This window comes from Capra hircus, chromosome 19, assembly GCF_001704415.2.
Source record: "Capra hircus breed San Clemente chromosome 19, ASM170441v1, whole genome shotgun sequence".
Lineage (NCBI taxonomy): Eukaryota > Metazoa > Chordata > Mammalia > Artiodactyla > Bovidae > Capra > Capra hircus.
In genome coordinates this window covers 11,859,105-11,878,418 of record NC_030826.1, presented here as the reverse complement: position 1 = coordinate 11,878,418, position 19,314 = coordinate 11,859,105, and the positions used below count along the sequence as shown (strand labels likewise).

Here is a 19,314-nt window from a genome sequence, read left to right as displayed (position 1 = left end):
TACATTAACATCTACCCGGGGTAAGATCTTTTGACTACAGAAGTGTTACTTGCAAATGGAAGATACCATTAGGGCCGCTTCAAAGCTCCGCGATGGTATTTGGACTGGTGGTGCTGAAGTAATGGCTGGGGTTTTGAAGTGTAATGTCTAAATCTGCGTTGCATAACCGGAGGAACGTGTGAGTTTAAACTGCTTTTCTTTGATCTTCCTTTCAAAAATCAGGATAAAGGGGAAAGGTTAAAGTTTCCTTAAGATACTCCTCTCTCTCTGTGTAAAAAAAATTTGGAAGTATGAAAATATGATTACAAGTTCCGTTCATTATTTATGTTCTGCGGTTTTCATATTGTTCTTGAAACTCACTTCCTTCTTGCCTCAAGTTTTGTATTTTGAATTTAGTGTTAAGACCAAAATACAGACTTGGTTGCTGTCTGCTTTATGTGGTTGGTGAATATCTGTTCTATAAGTTGTTAGTCCTCACAAATATGCACTTTAGGTGGTTTTTGTGGTCTGCATTTTTTTCTTGATGGCATGCAGAGTAGGTTACAGAGATACTGACACTGGCGTTAACTGACTCATTTGTGGTTAGCTAGGCAAGAAGTAAAGCAGAAAACCTGTCCCCTATTTCCTCCTACTTTTAGGAGCTTTCAGAAGAACTACTTTTTTTTTTTTTTTTCTTACCATTAGGAATACTTTGCTCAAAGTGTGCTATCTTAAGGTTTTGAAATTGTTGGAGAAGAGTTGTTGCACATAAAATGACTGCCTGGCAGTGTCTTGTTCGAGGGAAGAAAAAAAAAAAACAACTCGAGTTTAAAAACTGTTTTTGAATACAGTGTTAACAGGAGATTCTGATGCCTCTTTGATCTGGACGTGTTTTCTTTTGTTTCCTTATGTCTAAAATGAAAGCATATCATCAGATTGGAGAGAGCTTGCTTTGTAGTTGTGATTGGCACTCGTGTAGCTGGGTGCTAGCCTCCTGTTGCTTAGCAACCGAATATGTTAGTGTAAGGTGACTCTTCCATCTCCTACCCTTGTCTCTTGTTTTATGTTTTTATTTTTACCCTTTTTCTTTAACTAAATAAATTTTGTGTGTGTATGTATTTACCTTTCCTCCGCGATTAAAAAAAATTATTGTTGTTACTCTGTAAGTTAAAAAGGCTATTGGGAATTCCCTGGCTGTCCAGTGGGTAGGACTGTGTGCATCTATTGCAGGGGGCATGAGTTTGATTCCTGATCCCTCAAGGGCCATGGCTTGACCGAAAAAAAAGAAAACACACAGCAACAACGCAAAAACTGTCATGAACCAATCTTCATTTTAAAGAACTTCGTAAGTTCAGTTGTGCTGTATGCATGTGAGAGAGCTAGCAAAGTGATAACTTGTATGCTTGTTTATTTAAGTAGGCCAAGCAAGGGCCTTTTGTTGCCTGAGGAACTGAATTCTTTAGTGTAAGACCTGAACGCCTCTTCATTCTTCCTTTCTCTCTATGTTTTTACCTTTCACCTTTGCCAGACCCAGAGGATTGTTAATGGCAGCTGGAGACCTAGTTCCTATCAGCTGGCTAATGGCCATGCTGAAGACCTTTCTGTATATTTTTACTTTTTTACCTTTTATCTCTATTTTTTTTTTTGGGGGGGTGAGGGGCTAGGAGGGTATCAGAGAAGTTTAAAATTTATTTGTGGAATCTCCACATTTTCCATATATATTTAAATACACATTAATAGACTATTTTCAAAGCAGTTTTAGGTTTACATAAAAGTTGAGGAGAAAATGCAGAGAATTCCCCTGTATCCCTCAAACATAACCGCCTCCCTGCCCTGGTTTCCCCTGTTAACATCTTGTATTAATGATGGCAATGCCTGGCTTACAAGATCTTAGTTCCCTGACCAGGGATTGATCCTGGACCCACAGCAGTGAAAGTATGAAGTCCTAATCACTGACCACCAGGGAATTCGCGAGGTACTTTTTTTTTTAATTAGTGAACCAATATTGACACTTTATTAACTTAAGTCCATAGTTTATGTTTTTCTCCTTGGTGAAAAAATTGTGTTTGGTATTACTTTTAACTGTAAGACTGATGAAGCAATGTTTACTTATTAAGAACTTCATTTCAGTTGTGTCTATATGGCTGCTGCCTGTGAGACAGTTAGAAAAGATGGATGTCTCCATTTGTTTATTTAAGTGGGCTGTTTTTACATCATTCTTGGTAGGAAAACCTGTTGCAGGTAAAAACTTGACATAAACACAGAAAGGTTGGAATGAGTGTGGGATGTTTGCCAGGTGGTGTGGCCCTTGATCCGGGGCCAGGAGTGTGAAGACCAGTGTGATGAAACGTGCTGCCCAGAGGAGGTGCTGCCTGTCTCTTAGGCATTGGTCCTTCTCTTGAGAGCTGGAAAGCTTAGGAAGTGTTACACCAGTGGGTTCAAGAGTGAGTTGTACCCAAATGTGTTTCTTGATATGATATTATAACACATTTCCAGATATTAAATATTAACAACATGTTTTGAAAACCAGGGGGCAAAGGCAAATTATGCCAAGTACTGTTGAGATTGAATGATGAGGCCAGTATAGACCTAGTCAGTTATTTATCAGTTCAGTCATCCAACCAGTATCTTTCTTTTTTAAAAAAATATTTATTTATGGGTGTGTAGGGTCTTAGTTGCAGAGAAGGCGATGGCACCCTACTCCAGTACTCTTGCCTGGAAAATCCCCTGGACGGAGGAGCCTGGTGGGCTGCGGTCCATGGGGTCGCACAGAGTCAGACACGACTGAGTGACTTCACTTTCACTTTTCACTTCCATGCATTGGAGAAGGAAATGGCAACCCACTCCAGTACTCTTGCCTGGAGGATGCCAGGGACAGGGGAGCCTGGTGGGCTGCCGTCTATGGGGTCGCACAGAGTCGGACACGACTGAAGCGACTTAGCAGCAGCAGCAGCAGCAGCAGCAGCAGCAGCAGCAGCAGCAGCAGGGTCTTAGTTGTGGTGTGCAGGTAAGTGTGTGGGTGCTATAGTTGTGGCTCGTGGGCTGTCTAGTTGTCACATGAGGGTTCAGTTGCCCCTTGGCATGTGGAGTCTTAGTTCCTCGACCGGGGATCAAACTCCTGCCTCCCCTCCATTGGAAGGTAGATTTTTAACCACTGGACCACCGGGGAAGTTCTGAAAGGCATCTTCTTGATTTAACTTTCTCTGTGTGCCAACTATGTATTTTACATAATTTGTTAGTTCACTTAGTTCAATTGCTCAGTAGTGTCTGACTCTTTGCAACCTGGAGTGCTTCATGGACTGCAGCATGCCAGGCCTCCCTTTCCATTACCAACTCCCAGAGTTTACTCAAACTCATGTCCATTGAGTTGGTGATGGCATCCAACCATCTCATCCTCTGTTGTCCCCTTCTCTTCCCACCTTTAATCTTTCCCAGCATCAGGGTCTTTTCAAATGAGTCAGTTCTTTGCATCCATCAAGTGGCCAAAGTATTGGAGTCTCAGCTTCAATATTTTATTGATAAATAAAACATTTTATTAATAACTATGAAATTTAGTACCATTACTTTGTTACATAGATATGTTATTACCCTTATTTTAAAGCCAAACTCAGATTTAGCCCACTTAAATAGTTTATAAACACAAATCCAGTTTATTTTCTACTGTAATAAACTGTTGGAATCCTTGATGTTGTTGATGTGATATTTGTAACTGATGGTCTCTTGTACTGTACTCACTTGGCATTGTTGCCATAGGCCATGATTTCAGAATAAGAATAAAACTTCTGGGGTCGTACCTATTGGGGGCTTTTGAAAGTGCAAGTATTAGTTGCTCAGTTGTGTCTGACTCTGTGTGACCCCATGGACTGTAGCCCACCAGGCTCCTCTGTCCATGGAATTCTCCAGGCAAGAATACTGGAGTGGGTTGCCATTTCCTTCTCCAAGGTGCTTTTAACTCTTTTAGATTTTCTAGCTGGAACCAGAGGCAATGTTTGGAGAATTCAGGTGTGAAAGATATTTTTGACTGGAAGTCAGGATGTGCTTGACATAAACATGAGGAATTCTATTTCTGATGTCTTTTATGTCTGATGCCTTGGTCTTTTATATTTCCAGTCTAAAATTGCCCTACTATATATGTTATAGCCATTTTGAAAAATAGGTAAATTAATGCCTCTATTTAAGTTTTTTAGAGATTGAAGCTTGCTAAAGTGTTTATCAAAGAAAAAGACTACAAACATTATCTTTTGTGTTTGAACTGCTTGAGTTATAGGGGGAAGATACAGTAATTTTTTATGTTTCCTGTCTTTAATAGGGACTGTATTTGCTTTACTAGAGAAGGAAATGGCAACCCACTCCAGTGTTCTTGCCTGGAGAATCCCAGGATGGGGGAGCCTGGTGGGCTGCCATCTACGGGGTCGCACAGAGTCGGACACGACTGAAGCGACTTAGCAGCAGCAGCAGCAGTATTTGCTTTGAGTGTTTGTGTGAATTTTTATAAATCAACATTTTTCCATTTCACGGGCTATCACTTTGTTATAACCCAATCATTTTACCTTATATGGGGAGGAGAGCTGCTTATTACTGGATTTAGAATTAAAATATGAATTCAATCATGGACCAAAAGCTCTAGTTTTTCCAGAGCTGCTAAAAAGAATCTCATTCATATTTTGTGCTGATTAGCATACAGAACGCTGGGAATGAAGGGTCCTTCAGGACAGAACTCTTACGTCATGCACCCTGGTAGAGGACAACTATACTAAAGGTTGTTTATTTATTTAGGTTGAGGCAGCATTGCTTTGCCAGAAAAGACTGATTTATGCCTTTCACTCACTGCTGCTAAACAGGGCTAAATCCATAGTTTTTAGAATCAAGCAGCTGTATTGGGCCAGAGACTTTATCAGGCCATTCATGAAATAGTATAACTGAATTCCGATAAGCACATGAAAAGGTGTTCAAGCACCTTCTTGGAAGAAAATGCAAATTAAAATCCCATTGAACATCCACCAGAGTGATACCAAGTGTTGGATGTGGAACAGATAGAGAACTCTCTTACACTGGTAAGTTGTTCAGTTACTGTTTCATTAAAAATCTCCAAAAATGTGCCCATATTCCTAGTACAAAAGCAGTTTCAGTAGTATGTACTCAAATAAACATGTCCCCTGAATGCCATGTGTAAGAATATTCATAGCAGTATTCCTTATGATGTTACCATTTAAAAAATGGTAAAATCATGACACTTATACAACTGTAAAATGGACATGTGTCACAGATTTTATTTAACTTGTTAATGAGGTGTTAGGCAAGTTATCGCTGGTTCAAAGGAGAATCTGAAGAACGGTATAAGCTGAAATGAACCTGTTAAGAAATGTGAACCCAGCTCATATCCTGTTGGGACAAAACTGTACTGCTTGGGATCTTTTTTGGGGGGGGGAGGGGGATCTTTTTTACCAGTGGAATTCAATTGCATCTCTGCTAGACAAAGTTGATTTGCATTTCTGTGGGCAAACGTCAATTGCCTTACTATCAGTTTTCTACAACTGAAAGTATTGTAAGATAGCTCGGTCAAGAACAAAGGTGCAGGTTCTTACAGAATCAAATAGCCCCAAAGGATCTACTGTACAATTCTTGATAATCCACTGAAAGAACACACAGTAACCTTTTTCTCCTTTGAAAGTTTGTGCAGTTTTTCCTAATATTTTATGAGCCCCAACTAGAAACAACAGACTTCCATCAGCCAGTGGTAGAATGGATAAACTGTAGTATTTTTATGCAATGGAAATCTGTGTAGCAACAGAAATAATCATATGCAACAATACAAATGAATTTCACAGGCATGTGATGTTGTAAAAGCCATTCACGAAAGAGTACATACTGTGTGTTTTCATTATAAACTTGAACAAGTAAAACTTACATGTCAGAAAAATCAAGATAGTCGTTATTGTAGTAACCCAAGGATGAAAAGAGCAGATAAAACCAAGGAGGGTCTTAGAATGCAGGAATGGAAAAACCAGACCCTTATTGTCTTTCCCGCCCCCATGTTGTAACTACTAACAGGTTTCAGGTCTTCCTTAGCGGTATAACCTGTCTCCCCTCCTGTCCCATCAGTTCAGTTCAGTTGCCCAGTTGTGTCTGACTCTTTGCAACCCTGTGGACTGCAGCATGCCCGGCGTGCTTTCCATTGCCAACTCCCGGAGTTTACTCAAACCCATGTCCATGGAGTCGGTTATGACATCCAGCCATCTCATCCTGTTTCCCCTTCTCCTCCTGCCTTCAATCTTTTCCAGCATCAGAGTCTTTTTTCAGATGAGTCAGTTCTTTGCATCAGGTGGCCAGAGTATTGGAGTTTCAGCTTTAGCATCGGTCCTTCCAGTGATATTCAGGACTGATTTCCTTTAGGATGGACTGGTTGGATCTTGCTGTCCAAGGGACTCTCAAGAGTCTTCTCCAACACCACAGTTCAAAAGCATCAATTCTTTGGCGCTCAGATTTCTTTATAGTCCAACTTTCACACCCATACATGACTACTAGAGAACCCATAGCCTTGACTAGACGGACCTTTGTTGGCAAAGTAATGTCCTTTAATATGTTCTCTAGGTTGGTCATAATTTTTCTTCCCAGGAGCAAGCGTCTGTTAATTTCATGGCTGCAGTCACCATCTGCAGTGATTTTGGAGCCCAACAAATAAAGTCTGACACTGTTTCTACTGTTTCCCCATCTATTTCCATGAAGTGATGGGGACCGGATGCCATGATCTTAGTCTTCTGAATCCTGAGTTTTAAGCCAACTTTTTCACTCTCCTCTTATTTTCATCAAGAGGCTGTTCTTCTTCACGTTCTGCCATAATGGGTAGGGAGAAGGTATTTGCCTTACTCTTCCCCCACCCAGTATATGTGCTTCATCCCATCAGCAAATGCCCCATTAGACCCCTGTCCCACTCCTTGTTCCTTGGGTATAGAAGTGGACTACGGACCCCTGTCCAGGGTCAGTTCTCCTCTGAGCTGGCCCGCTGTTCTAACAGCGTCTCCTACTCTGATAAACTTCATTCCCTTCTCATTCTGTCTCATGTCTGGAAATTCTTTTCCAACCTGCACCCAGACCACGAGAGTTACGGTTGTTGTTGCCTTGGGTTCGTGACTGGGAATGGGTGTGGAGGGACCTTCTGAATGTCCGTAATGTTCTGTTTCTTAATGTCTGTGCTCGTAACAGATATGTATTAACATTGCAAATTCATTAAGCTGTACATACACCTAAGATTTCTGTATTACTTCTGTGTCTGTTATCTTTCAATAAAGTTTGCTAAGAAGAATCAATGGCAGACCAAAGTTCTCCACTTGCAGTGTCTCAAAGGGAAGTTGGGGGTGTAAATATGTTCTGTCCTGATTCTGTGTCACTGTAGAGTGTTATTACTATTATTGTCCTTTGTGTTTGATTGACTTTTCTATTTTGTAGTCAGATGTCTTTGAAAAGTCATCAGGATTTCAGAGGCAGGTTTGGTTCTGAGGGTTAGATGACCTTCATGTGCTTTTAGGATTCTCTGAAAGCACTTACAAAGCTCCCCCACTACTTTTACAGCCTATTCTGTGTGTGTGTGATTGTCTTCGGCTGTTATAATTTCCTCTTGCCTTCGACTGAGTTGTGAGATTCTAAACTTGTCCTCCCCTCCACCGCTTTTTGGTTTGGTATGTAATTTGCATATTTTCACCATGCGAAAGCTATTTTCTATGGTTGGAAAAGATTTTTTTCCAACAGTGTGAACAAATCATTCTTTGTTCTCCTTATTGTGCCTCCAAACTGGTACGTCCGGTTTATGCTCCAAACAACAAAAGTCTGTCATCAGAAATTAAAATGCCAGTAAGAACAAAGGCAGAGACCATGAGGAGCTATTGGGGAGGTTTCCTTCCTATTTGCTCCTCTCCCCAAGTTACTGCAGTTGCCAGCAAGTTGGAACTTTGCTTGGTACATGCCTTGCTGGTAGTTCTACCCTTCTATTTATTATTAGTGTTGGTTTAAAAGTGAACTTAGAGCCCCTGGTGATTCTTCCCAGGATCAGTTAAAATCCTCATCTCTGAGGATTTTATTCTTTGCTATTTTCAATGAGTTTTTTTTTTTTTAAGAAACCTAAAAATCACTTTGAAAGGCTTAAAAAAATCAATTTGACACTCATTTGAGAGCAATATTGCCAGTGAACGTGTTGTATAAAATGATTAGAGGTAATTGAAAACGGCAGCCAAAGTGGAGCCTGTAAGACCATATCCATTTTCTCTGTGTCCTCCCTAAAATATGCACATCTTATCTGTATCCACATTATTAGCACTTTTTCTATTCTGAAATTATATTCCAGTGTAGAATTTGCCTATATTATTTGAATGGTTCTCTCCTCCAAGTGTCATGCTTGACATTCGTGACTCAGGAAACTTTAGAATTCTGCTTCTAACAATTTTGATTTTAACATGTTCATAAATTTCTATCACTGTTTTGTGAATAGTGATAGTGCTTTCACCACTTCCTTCTTTGATGTTTTAATGAAAGATTCTAGGACCTTAACTTAGGGGTAAGAAGGATGGGGTAATGAATATGGGGATGTATTTTTGTAATCAATCCTAATGTTTTTTCTTAACCTGTTGCTGTACATTTAAAGAGGGATTTAGAGTAAAAGCTTAGAGTAGAATAAGGCATTTTGGTTTGTTTTAAAAGCTGTTATGTTCAAAAGCATGGTATGTTCAGATTTCAAAATGTTTTTGTTTATCAAAGTAAGCTCTTGGGTATTAGATCCAGTGATAACAAACGTTTATCATATTGTGAATGTGGCAAGATAGGTTTGTTATATTCTTTATTCTTTACTATAATTTAGTATAGCAGCTCAGGTAAATATGTTTAGACTTTTTTTTAAACTTTTTTTAAGCTTTATTTGATAGAACCAAAAACTAAATGCTAGACTTGTGGCATATGGAAATAATATTTCAGAGCAGTGGATTTTGTGTTAAGAATACTATGACTTGTTATAGGTATAATAAACCTTATTTGTGAGAAGTGGTTTTCATTACTCTGAATTATAACTTCAGTGCAATATTTACAGTATTGTTTTACAGTTTATTTTTCATTTCATTCTTGGTAGAAATAGTATGTATATTGAAGAATATTATTTATCCATTGTCAAACGGCAGTTTATTTTCAAAAAGTAAATGGCTTGGCAGCTTTGGAGATAGCCAGTAATGTACCTATAATGTAATTGGACTGTATTAGTGATATACCTTTCTGTTAAAGTGTTCTTAAAATCGAAGAGGTGATGGTAATTTTTAGATTTCAGATAATGTGTGATTATTTGATGGGGTGGGAGATTAGACAAAATGACCTTTTAAGGATTTTTCTAAATTTAAAATTCTGTTCTAGAAGAGTAAAATGTAGATTTAAAAGCTGTAGTTATCTAATGGCCTTCGTAGTTCATTTAGAAATTTAATGTTTACAGAGGAATTTGTAGAGAGGTAAACTCTGGGAGTTGGTGATGGACAGGGAGGCCTGGCGTGCTGCGATTCATGGGGTCGCAAAGAGTCGGACACGACTGAGAGACTGAACTGAACTGAAACTCTTAGTTTGCTATCCTGAGTTTGTAGCTTTTGTGTGTTTAATTGGTGGTAGGTGGTGCTGTTGTTGCATAGTTAGTGGGAAAAGCCTAGCATTCCTCATAGCTTCTGCTTCCCAAGTGCTATAGAGGGATTTGCCACTGTGGGCAATGAATACATTTTAATTATTTGTGTATTATAAATGAATATGATGGCTTTTGGGGCATTATCATAATTTAACATTTATAAGAGACAAAATTATTTACAATTTGCAGCACTTCAATTCAGGTAGAAGAGAAGCTGAAGATCTAAAAAAAGTGTTGATCTAAAAGGCAGCGCTGCAGATTTATTGTTTAATATTGGAAGACTGATAGACCTTTTGTAATATATAAAGTGTTGATATTTTAAATTCCTTGTTTGGCAGGCCTGTTTTTAAAGAAATAACCGTCGGCGTGTTTACTTTATGGAATGTTTACCATTTTTACGTCTGTTGTAAGTTTGTGGGTTTATAGAATGAGTTTTACAGTATTTGCCATTTTCTTGATCTGATATAACGTATTCCATCAAACACTTGACAATTAAGAAAACCACTTACAGTACTCTGCAAAGACTTTCTTAACTAATTATGATTTAATCTGTGCAATATTTCAGTTAGCAGCAGATTGTCCTTTTGAACTAGTAATTTTGAAAAGCAATTGTTTTCACACTTGACGCATATATTAGTCTGCCTCTTTTACTTTTGGATTAATAGGCTACTATACCCTTTATATTTGAGGAACAGATTGGATAATGACTCAAAATGAACAGAGATTCATATAGTATTTGATCTTAGTATATAATAAAAATGAAATTTAAAGATGCATACATTTTTAATGAATAGAATATTGAAACTAAAAGCATTTTGAGTTTGTTTAGCATCTTTATCGTCTCAGCTTATGAATGCAAAGAATATAGGCTTAGAGGAGGTAGAGGAAATGTTGGTCAAAAAGTCTAAAGGTTCAGTTTTATAAGTTGAGTAAGTCAGGAGACCTAATGTTTAGGCATGGTGACAGTGATTAGTTATATTGTATTGAATACTGAAAAAATAGATTTCTTGGCCTTCCTTGGTGATCCAGTGGTTAAGACTCCGTGCTTCCACTGCAGGGGGATGTGAGTTCGATCCCTGGTCAGGGAACTCAGATCCTGCATATCATGCGACATGGCCATAAAAGAAAGAAAAGAAAACTAGATAACTAGATTTCAGGTGGTTTTATCACATACAGAAGGTTACTCTGAGAAGGTGAAATATATATATATACAAATATATGTATGTCAAATCTTCGTGTTGTACACCTAAATGTATACAATATTTACTAAAATGTATTTAGAGAAGAAAATAAGTAATAAAGATTTATACAGGTTAAATGATTTACTCAAGGAGGTTAACAGCTAGGGTTGCAGAACTGTAACTGGTATCCAGGTCATTCACCCTCCACCTCAGTGTTCTTTGCAACATGTTTTGCTTTTTCTCATATATAGCACATTTATGAAAGTTACTATAGCATTTAAGTTCTGCTTTTCAGAATGTTAAGAATATTTATTTTCATACATAGAAAGCTGAATACTAATAAAAATCCTAGCTGCTTTGTTCTAAAATGGAAGGCAGTCATGTAGGAACTGAACAAACTTTAACAAACTTGTAGTTTATTAAAGATAAAAATTATAGGCTTCCAAAACAGACCTTTTATTTTCCTATTCATATGAAATGCATGCTCTTAACATTTTCTAAAAATATTTATGATACTTTAACATATCAATATGCTTAATGTGTATGGTCACTGTTAGTGTCTGTGTATGTGTGTATATTACATTTGAGACGAAAAATCATGGTAAAAATTTAGGAGATCATGTTTTTGTATAATAATGTTCTGACCTGTGTTTTCATTTCCTGTATTTTTTCTGTCTCCTCCTGCAGATCAGTGGGGAAGCACAGGAGCTTTTTTCTGTTCGACATGGCCCAATTCGAGCGGCTAGAATCTTGCCTGCTCCACAGTTTGGTGAGTGTAGCCCTTAAGAAGAAACAAATCATTCAGAAAGAGGTTTCTCTTTTATTGGTCTTGGACAACAGACAGCAAGAATGATAACTAAAGCCTGTTTTCCTCCAAGTTTCTATACCCCTTCCCCTCCTCCCTCTAAGATAAAGTCTTAAGTTCTGTCAGTTGAGATGGAAATAGGTAATCTTAACCAATTCAATATGGCCATTCACTTTCTGCTGTGGTTTTGATTTATCTTCCTCCTCTTTGATCTCCATTTAGTCTCTGACTGCTGGTTCTTCCTTGAAGGCCTCTTCTCTTGGTTTTCGTGGCCGCACTCATCCCAGGTCCCTCCCTCGCTGACTGTGCTGCTTTTGTTACATTGCTCCTTTAGCTTTCTTCTGTGGGTATTCCCCAAGTGTCTGATGTTCTCAGTGTCTTTGCTCTTCTCAGTTTTACTTACTGCCTTGGAGAGCTTGGTTTTCACCATTATCTGGATTGTAGACGAGTCTCTTGTCTGTATTTATTGCGATGGCAGAGGTACAACTTGGGACTTTTGGCCTTGAATCTCTGCTTTAATAATGAAAACTTCTTAATGTTGTATGTAAATATTAGGCATTTTTTATTAAAAAAAATCAGATATATGGTTAAATTATATCAGTTGTTCAGAAGCCTAAATAACTCCCAACTCTAATGATCTAAGCTTTCTACAGACTGTATTTTCTCTTTAATTTGCTAGTGTTCACTCAGTAATGTTTTTGCATGTGCATTAAAAACAATCATTTTAATACCATTTGCATACTTATAAAAGGAAATATTAAGATATTTAAATTCTGCTATATTTTTAAAGTTTGTACAGAGGTTGGAAATCTTCCTCACACTTTTTACAATTACTTCTCTAAATTAGTGAGAATGATGTTAATTTAAACTTACTATTGTGTGCGTAAGTGTTATTAGAGATTAATTTAATTATTAAATCTGCTTAATTGAAATGGTAAAGGCAGAAGTAATAAGTCAACAATATCCTGCAGTCATGTGGAGGTTTTCCCTTGTTACTGAAGAATGTGGCATTGTACAGTTATCAGCTCTGTCTCTGCTTCACACACACTCTGTTTTCTGTTGCGTTTGTGTTTTGGTGAAAGTTTTGACAAAGAAGATTGTTTTTGGAATAGCCAGCTTTCTCTTTGGATGATTGGAATTAAGAACCTTATTACTAAAGGAGTCTGCTTGTCTGCTGTGTCTTCATTTCTTTTGTATGTAATTCACAGGGGCAGATTTTTCTCCTTTCATTTCATTTATGAAGTTCTTCTCTTTATATTAACCATTTACTATTTATTAAAAAATTTTTTTGGTTGCACGGTGTGGCTTGTGGGATCTAGTTCCATGATCAGGGATAGTATCCAGGCCTCCTTCAGTGGAAGCATGGAGTCCTAACCACTTGGCCACCAGGGAATTCCCCTATTTATGCCAATTATTAATGTTCAACTTTTCTCAAATTTTTTACTTTGGGCAGAAATACTTCATGGGAGAGCATAAAACTTTAGAAGTTAATATTGCTATTAGGATTTGAGTTTGTTTAATTTACTTTGTCTAATTAAAAGAAAAATTTCTCCATCCACTATAATATACCTTTTTAATATTTTAATTTTAATATTTAAGATGTAATTTCATAAAGCTAAATATCTGACTTACACAAAATGCATGTGTTGATTTTATTATTTAATTTTTTAGATTTGTTTTCATTAAAGCTATACATGCAACTGATCAGATAAATTTTGTAATGGAAAATAAGACTACCTAATTCCTCTCTTTTGCCCATTTTGCTTCTGCACGCATTTTGGTGGAATAAGTCTTTACTAGTTTCTGGAAGAAGGATGTGTGGTGGATCTTGTTTGTCTGAAGATGTCTTTATTCTTTCTTAATTAATTCATCATTATTAATTTGGCTGGATAAGAAATATCCAAGTAATGTAAGTAATGTTACTTCAGAAATTTGAAGGTATTAATGTAGTGTTATGGTTGAAGAATCTTAAGTCATTTTGATACCTTTTTCTTTGTAAATGGCTTATTTCTCTGGGATCTAGTAGAATGTTGGCTTTATTCTCAGTGTTCTGAAATTTTGCAGTGTTTTTTGTTGGTTCATATATTATTCTGGACCTCTTCACTGTAGAAATGCAAGTAGTATAGTTTTGAGAAAGTTCCTTAAACTACTTTTTTGATGATTTCCTTTCCTAAATTTTCCGTGTTCTCTCTCGACTTGTATTTGACTGTTACACCCCCAGGATGATCAATTAAACAATAATTTCATCCCTGTTCTTTTTGGGATAGTGTCTGAATGTGGCTTGTTAACTCTTCTTGAGTAATTCTTTTCTGTTACCTTTTTTTCTTAACTTTACCTTCTCATACCCAACACATCCCTCCCTCCCCTTCCTCTTTTTTCCCCTCTCCTTCTTTCCCTCCCCTTGCTTCTACCTCTCTCTCTCCCTTCCTTTGTCTTTCTTTTCTTTTTTCTCCCTCTCTCCTTTCTCCCTCTTTCCCTTTCTCTTTCTTGATGTAATTTGCATGTAAGGTTTATCAAACAGAATCCAGTGATACATAGGAAGAATTATATGTCAGGTAAAAGATATTCCAGGTATACAAGGTTGGTTAACATTTGAGAATCAATCAGTGTAATTCGCCATATTAGTAGAAAGAAGAAGAAACACAAATAATCATTTCAATAGAAATGGAAAAAACCTTTAGCAAAATTTAATACCTATTTATGATTTAAAAAACTTTTAGCAAATTAGGAATAGAAAGAAACATCAGTATGCTAAAGAAAGTCTATAAAAAATCTACTATTAATATTATGATATATCATTACTGTCAATAATGATATATTAAATATTTCCTTTTGAATTTGGGATGGATTTACCATTGAACTTCTCTTTACTATTGAACTCAAGTCCTTGCCATTACAATAAGATAAGAAAAAGAAAAGATGTAAATATTAGAATGAAAGTTAAAAAATCATCTTTCTTCATAGATAATTTGAATGTGTATGTAGAAAATACAAAGAAATCTCCAAATGGTTAGAATTAAGAAATCAATAAGAACTGTCGCACAGCAGAATCATTAGGTCTTTGGTGAACTGATTCCCTTACAGTGTGTTTTCCAGCATTATCTCTGGCCATCCCCAGTGTTCCCTGTCTCCACCTTCCTCTCCGCAGCAACACTCCTTTGTGATAGTTTTATTGAGCTTCCATTTCCTAGGATGACCCCTCTTCTTTCTGTCAGGTCTCTCATTTTCTACTTCCTCTTCTAGAACATGCATGCCCTAACTCCTCTTGAGTTAGGACGTTATTCAGCTTCTCCTGAGTTAGAACGTTATTCAGTGTCAGTAGTATGTGTTCCCATAGGATTTACTGTTTTGTTTATTTTATTTGCTCATTGCCTCTTACTTGTAGGTTTGTAGGCTGTTTCCAAATCTTTAGTACCTAACAGAGTACTTGATACAAGGTGTTAATATATATTTGAATGTTCCTACATGATATAATCTTTTGAAAGTTATTATCTAGAAGAAAAGCAAGTGCCCTTTCTGTAGGTGTTTCTGTACAAGGTCTGTTTCCTAACAAAAGTGAAAAACTTAAAGATTTGGATGTACTTTTACCCCACAAAGGTCATTATTATATTTAATTGGCATTTACTCATATCAGCACAGTTTGTGCTTCCCTGCTTTTTCATGGTCACTAATAATAATTGATTACTTTCTTAATGAACCTACGCCTGCTTTAGAATTTTTATCAGTGCACTCTTCCAGGAAGCTCTGACCAATCAATTGGTATTTTCATGTCAAATAAAAGCTGTTACTTATTATCTTTCAAATCCGTCCTTTTTAGAAATTAATATCGAGTCAATTCTTATTACTCTCAATGACTCCAGTGGTTTTAAGTAAATCAGTACCTGACTTGTGAAATAAAGTATAGCAATATATGTAATTTAATGTATAAGTTAAAAATTTTAGATGGCTATGGATATTGTGCTAATAATGATTATTTCCAAGTTGGAGTGGTATCAGAGGCCACATTTGTCTTAAATGTTTTAAATTTCTTAATTTAAAGACCATACAATTAATTCTAACCACTTAAAATATTCATTATAAGAATCAAGGAATGCTGAAATGTAGAAAGTGAAAATTCATGTGATTCTATGTTATTAGTGATAAACCTAGTTGCCTCTTTACTTTACTTCTTTAATTTCCTCACTCAGATACTGAGTGTGTATTGACAGCTTACAGTATGCATTTCCTGTTTTTTTTTTCACCCTTGAGCTATTCATACATTCTTGAAATTAACTTGTATTATATACAGTACTTGATTCAAGTTCTTTACATGTACTATATGTATTTGCTTTTGGATGTTTGTGTATGTAGAACAGTTTATATTGTGAACATATTTCCATTTCAAAAGTTCTTTCAGCATTGCCAAAAATTGTTATTTCATTGTATGAACATTTATATTAATTTTAAACCTTTGCCCCGTAATGTGTTACATTGTTATATACTTGTGTGTGTATATATGTGTGTGTGTGTGTGTGTTTGTGTGTATATCTTTTGAAAGTTTTAAAAGTATACAGGTTTATATATAAGTATATAAAGTTTAAAAGTATACAAGGAATTATTTTTAGGATAACTACTAGAAGGATAATTACTAGGTAAAAGAATGTATTCATGTAAAAATTTGACAGATACTATAAAATTGCTTCTCAAAGAAAGTATGCTGTCATTTATATGTGTGAATTCCCTTTTCCCAGTTCTGTGCTTTATTGGTTCTTATGCCTTTGTGGTGGGGGAAAATCCTATTTTTAGCAAATTTTTCTTTTGAGTGCTAGGGAGGGTGGATAGTCGTCATATTTTTGCTGTTTATTCTAATAATACCATGCTTGTTTGTACTACTGATTTCAACTCTTTACTAGATTATTAGTGATATATTATTATGTATATGTGTCTGTAGACGTCCTGTATTGTTGTTCAGTCACTAAGTTGTGTCTGACTCTTTGCCACCCCATGAATTGCAGCACACCAGACTTCCCTGTCCTTCACTATCTCCAAGAGTTTGCTCAAACTCATGTCCACTGAGTTGATGATGCCATCCAGCCATCTCACCCTCTGTCACCCTCTTCTCTTCTTGTCCTCAGTCTTTCCCAGCATCAGGGTCTTTCCAGTGAGTCGGCTCTTTGCATCACACGGTCAAAATATTGGAGCTTCAGCTTCATTATCAGTCACTTCTGTCACTCAGTCGTGTCCAGCTCTTTGCGACCCCATGGACTGTAGCACGCCAGGCTTCCTTGTTCATCACCAACTCCCGGAACTTGCTCAAACTCAGGTCCATCGAGTCGGTGATGCCATCCAGCCATCTCATCCTCTGTCGTCCCCTTCTCCTCTTGCCTTCAGTCTTTCCCAGTGAGTCCGTTCTTTGCATCAGGTGGCCAAAGTATTGGAGCTTCAGCTTCAGCATCAGTCCTTCCAATGAATATTGAGGACTGATTTCCTTTAGGATGGACTGGTTTGATCTCCTTGAAGTCCAATGGACTCTCAAGAGTCTTCAACACCACAGTTCAAAAGCGTTAATTCTTTGCTGCCAAGCCTTCTTTATGGTCCAGCTCTCACATCTGTACATGACTACTGGAAAAACTGTAGATTCGAGTATGCAGACCTTTGTCGGCAAAGTGATGTCTCTGCTTTTTAATACAGTGTCTAGTTTTGTCATAACTTTTCTTCCAAGGTGCAAGCATCTTTTAATTTCATGGCTGCAGTCACTGTCCACAATGGTATTGGAGCCCAAGAAAATAAAATCTCTCATGGTTTCCATTGTTTCCCCATCTATTTGCCATGAAGCAATGGGAGCAGATGCTGTGATCTTTGGTTTTGAATGTTGAGTTTTAAGCCAGCTTTTTCACTCTCCTCTTTCACCTCATCAAGAAGCTCTTTAGTTCCTCTTCACTTTCTGCTGTTAGAGTGGTATCGTCTGCATATCTGTGATTGTTGATATTTTTCCTGGCAGTCTTGATTCCACCTTGTGCTTCATCCAGCCTGCCATTTCTCATGACGTACTCTGCACATAAGTTAAATAAGCAGGGTGATAGTATACAGCCTTGATTTCCTCCTTTCCCAATTTTGAACCTGTTGTTTCATGTCCAGTTCTAACTGTTGCTTCTTGACCTGCATACAGGTTTCTCAGGAGACAGGTAAGTTGGTCTGTAAGAATTTTCCACAGTTTGTTGTGATCCACACAGTCAAAGGCTTTAGCATAGTCAGTGAAGCAAAAGTAGATGTTTTTTGGGGGGGCATTCTCGTGCTTTTTCTGTGATGCAGTGGATGTTGGCAATTTGATTTCTGGGCCCTGTCCCTTTTCTAAATCCAGCTTGTACACCTGGAAGTTCTTGGTTCATGTACTGTTGACGCCTAGCTTGAAGAATTTCAAGGACTATATAGGACATCCTATATAGTTTGCAAGTTATCCTGTTACCTGTGGTGTTTATCAGTGTTTTATGTGTCTTTAGTTTCATACAAAGAAAATCTTTGCATATCTTTACCATATCTAATTTAAAATCATGACTCTCTTTGAAAGTTGAAGTTTTTCTATTATATCTTCTTGAATTTTTTTTTTGCCAACCTCTGATTTTCATAGCTCTTTTGGGGAAATGTCTCCTTTGTTATATCTTCCTTTGGAACCACAGGTATAGTTGTTTTTAATCCTTGCATTCTCTGCAGTGCCTTGTGTAATATGTGGAATATCTATAGGTGGTACCCACCAAATGGATTTATGCAGTATTTTGCCAGAGAAAAACTAAAACTCTACTTTGGTATAATGTATTTTTTAAAATCATTTATCACTGACCAAATGGATAGCGCCATTTTTGACTCTAACAGAGCTTGTAATTCTGTCAAGAATTATATTAGCCACGTGCTTACGCCGTTTGCTTATTGCTTATGGAGTGGATGACCATTTTGGCGTCTCACCTGAACCAGATTTTTTTAGAAATCCAGATTGAACCTTATTTATTATCCTTAGGAGTCTAATATACTGGGTGTCTGAATTTTCTTGTTTTAGAGCAAATTCTTATAAACTAGGGCTTTTACTCTGAGAGCAGACGAACTGTGGAGATACAGTTTCCTCAAGTGTCTGTGAGCCAAAATCCTGTTTCTCATCTAAAACACTGGGTAGACAACTTGGCTTATTCCTTTTAGGTTATTTTATTATTACTTAACTGCTGGAAAGTTACTATTATTTTTTGTTCTGCTATGCCTGGAATTCACAGTTCACATCCTAAAATATTAAAAGGTTTTTAAAGAAACCGCAAGGTCCAACCTATTTTTCCATACTGAAGTGTAAAAGCCTAGTATTTTTTTGAAGCTTATAATATTGTAAACAGCCCACCCATGCAGTCAAAAACACTAATTGTTGCTGCTGTTTCATGATATGAATGGCTGAAGTTATTTTCTAGAAACAGATATGAGCAGAACACCTTTAGAATTGTTAAACTTTTTATTTCCTTTTTTTCTTTGCAAATTTTTGAATAGGTTGCACTTTGTATGTGTTGAATTTCATTATTTTCTCAATGTGCTGGCTACGTGTTTCATCCTTTTCAAACAAGTTTTGTCACAATCAAGGAAGAGCTGTTTGATTTGTTTAGTCATATGAATTCAGAAATTCTGATTAACTTTTCCAGAAGGGTTTGTCATAATTTTTTTTTCTGTAAAACTCTAATAACTATGGTTCAACAAGT

The 19,314-nt window shown here is 36.9% G+C and overlaps 1 protein-coding gene across 8 annotated transcripts in view; it reads left to right on the top strand.

Moving 5' to 3' along the window:
- Positions 1-19,314, top strand: part of BCAS3 (BCAS3, microtubule associated cell migration factor) — a 592,226-nt gene that overhangs the window by 50,136 nt on the left and 522,776 nt on the right. For all 8 annotated transcript variants that reach the window (XM_005693141.3, XM_005693143.3, XM_005693140.3 and 5 more), the window contains exon 6: positions 11,491-11,572. In XM_005693141.3, coding sequence (XP_005693198.1) covers positions 11,491-11,572 — 82 coding nt within the window. The remainder of the gene's footprint in view (positions 1-11,490; positions 11,573-19,314) is intronic.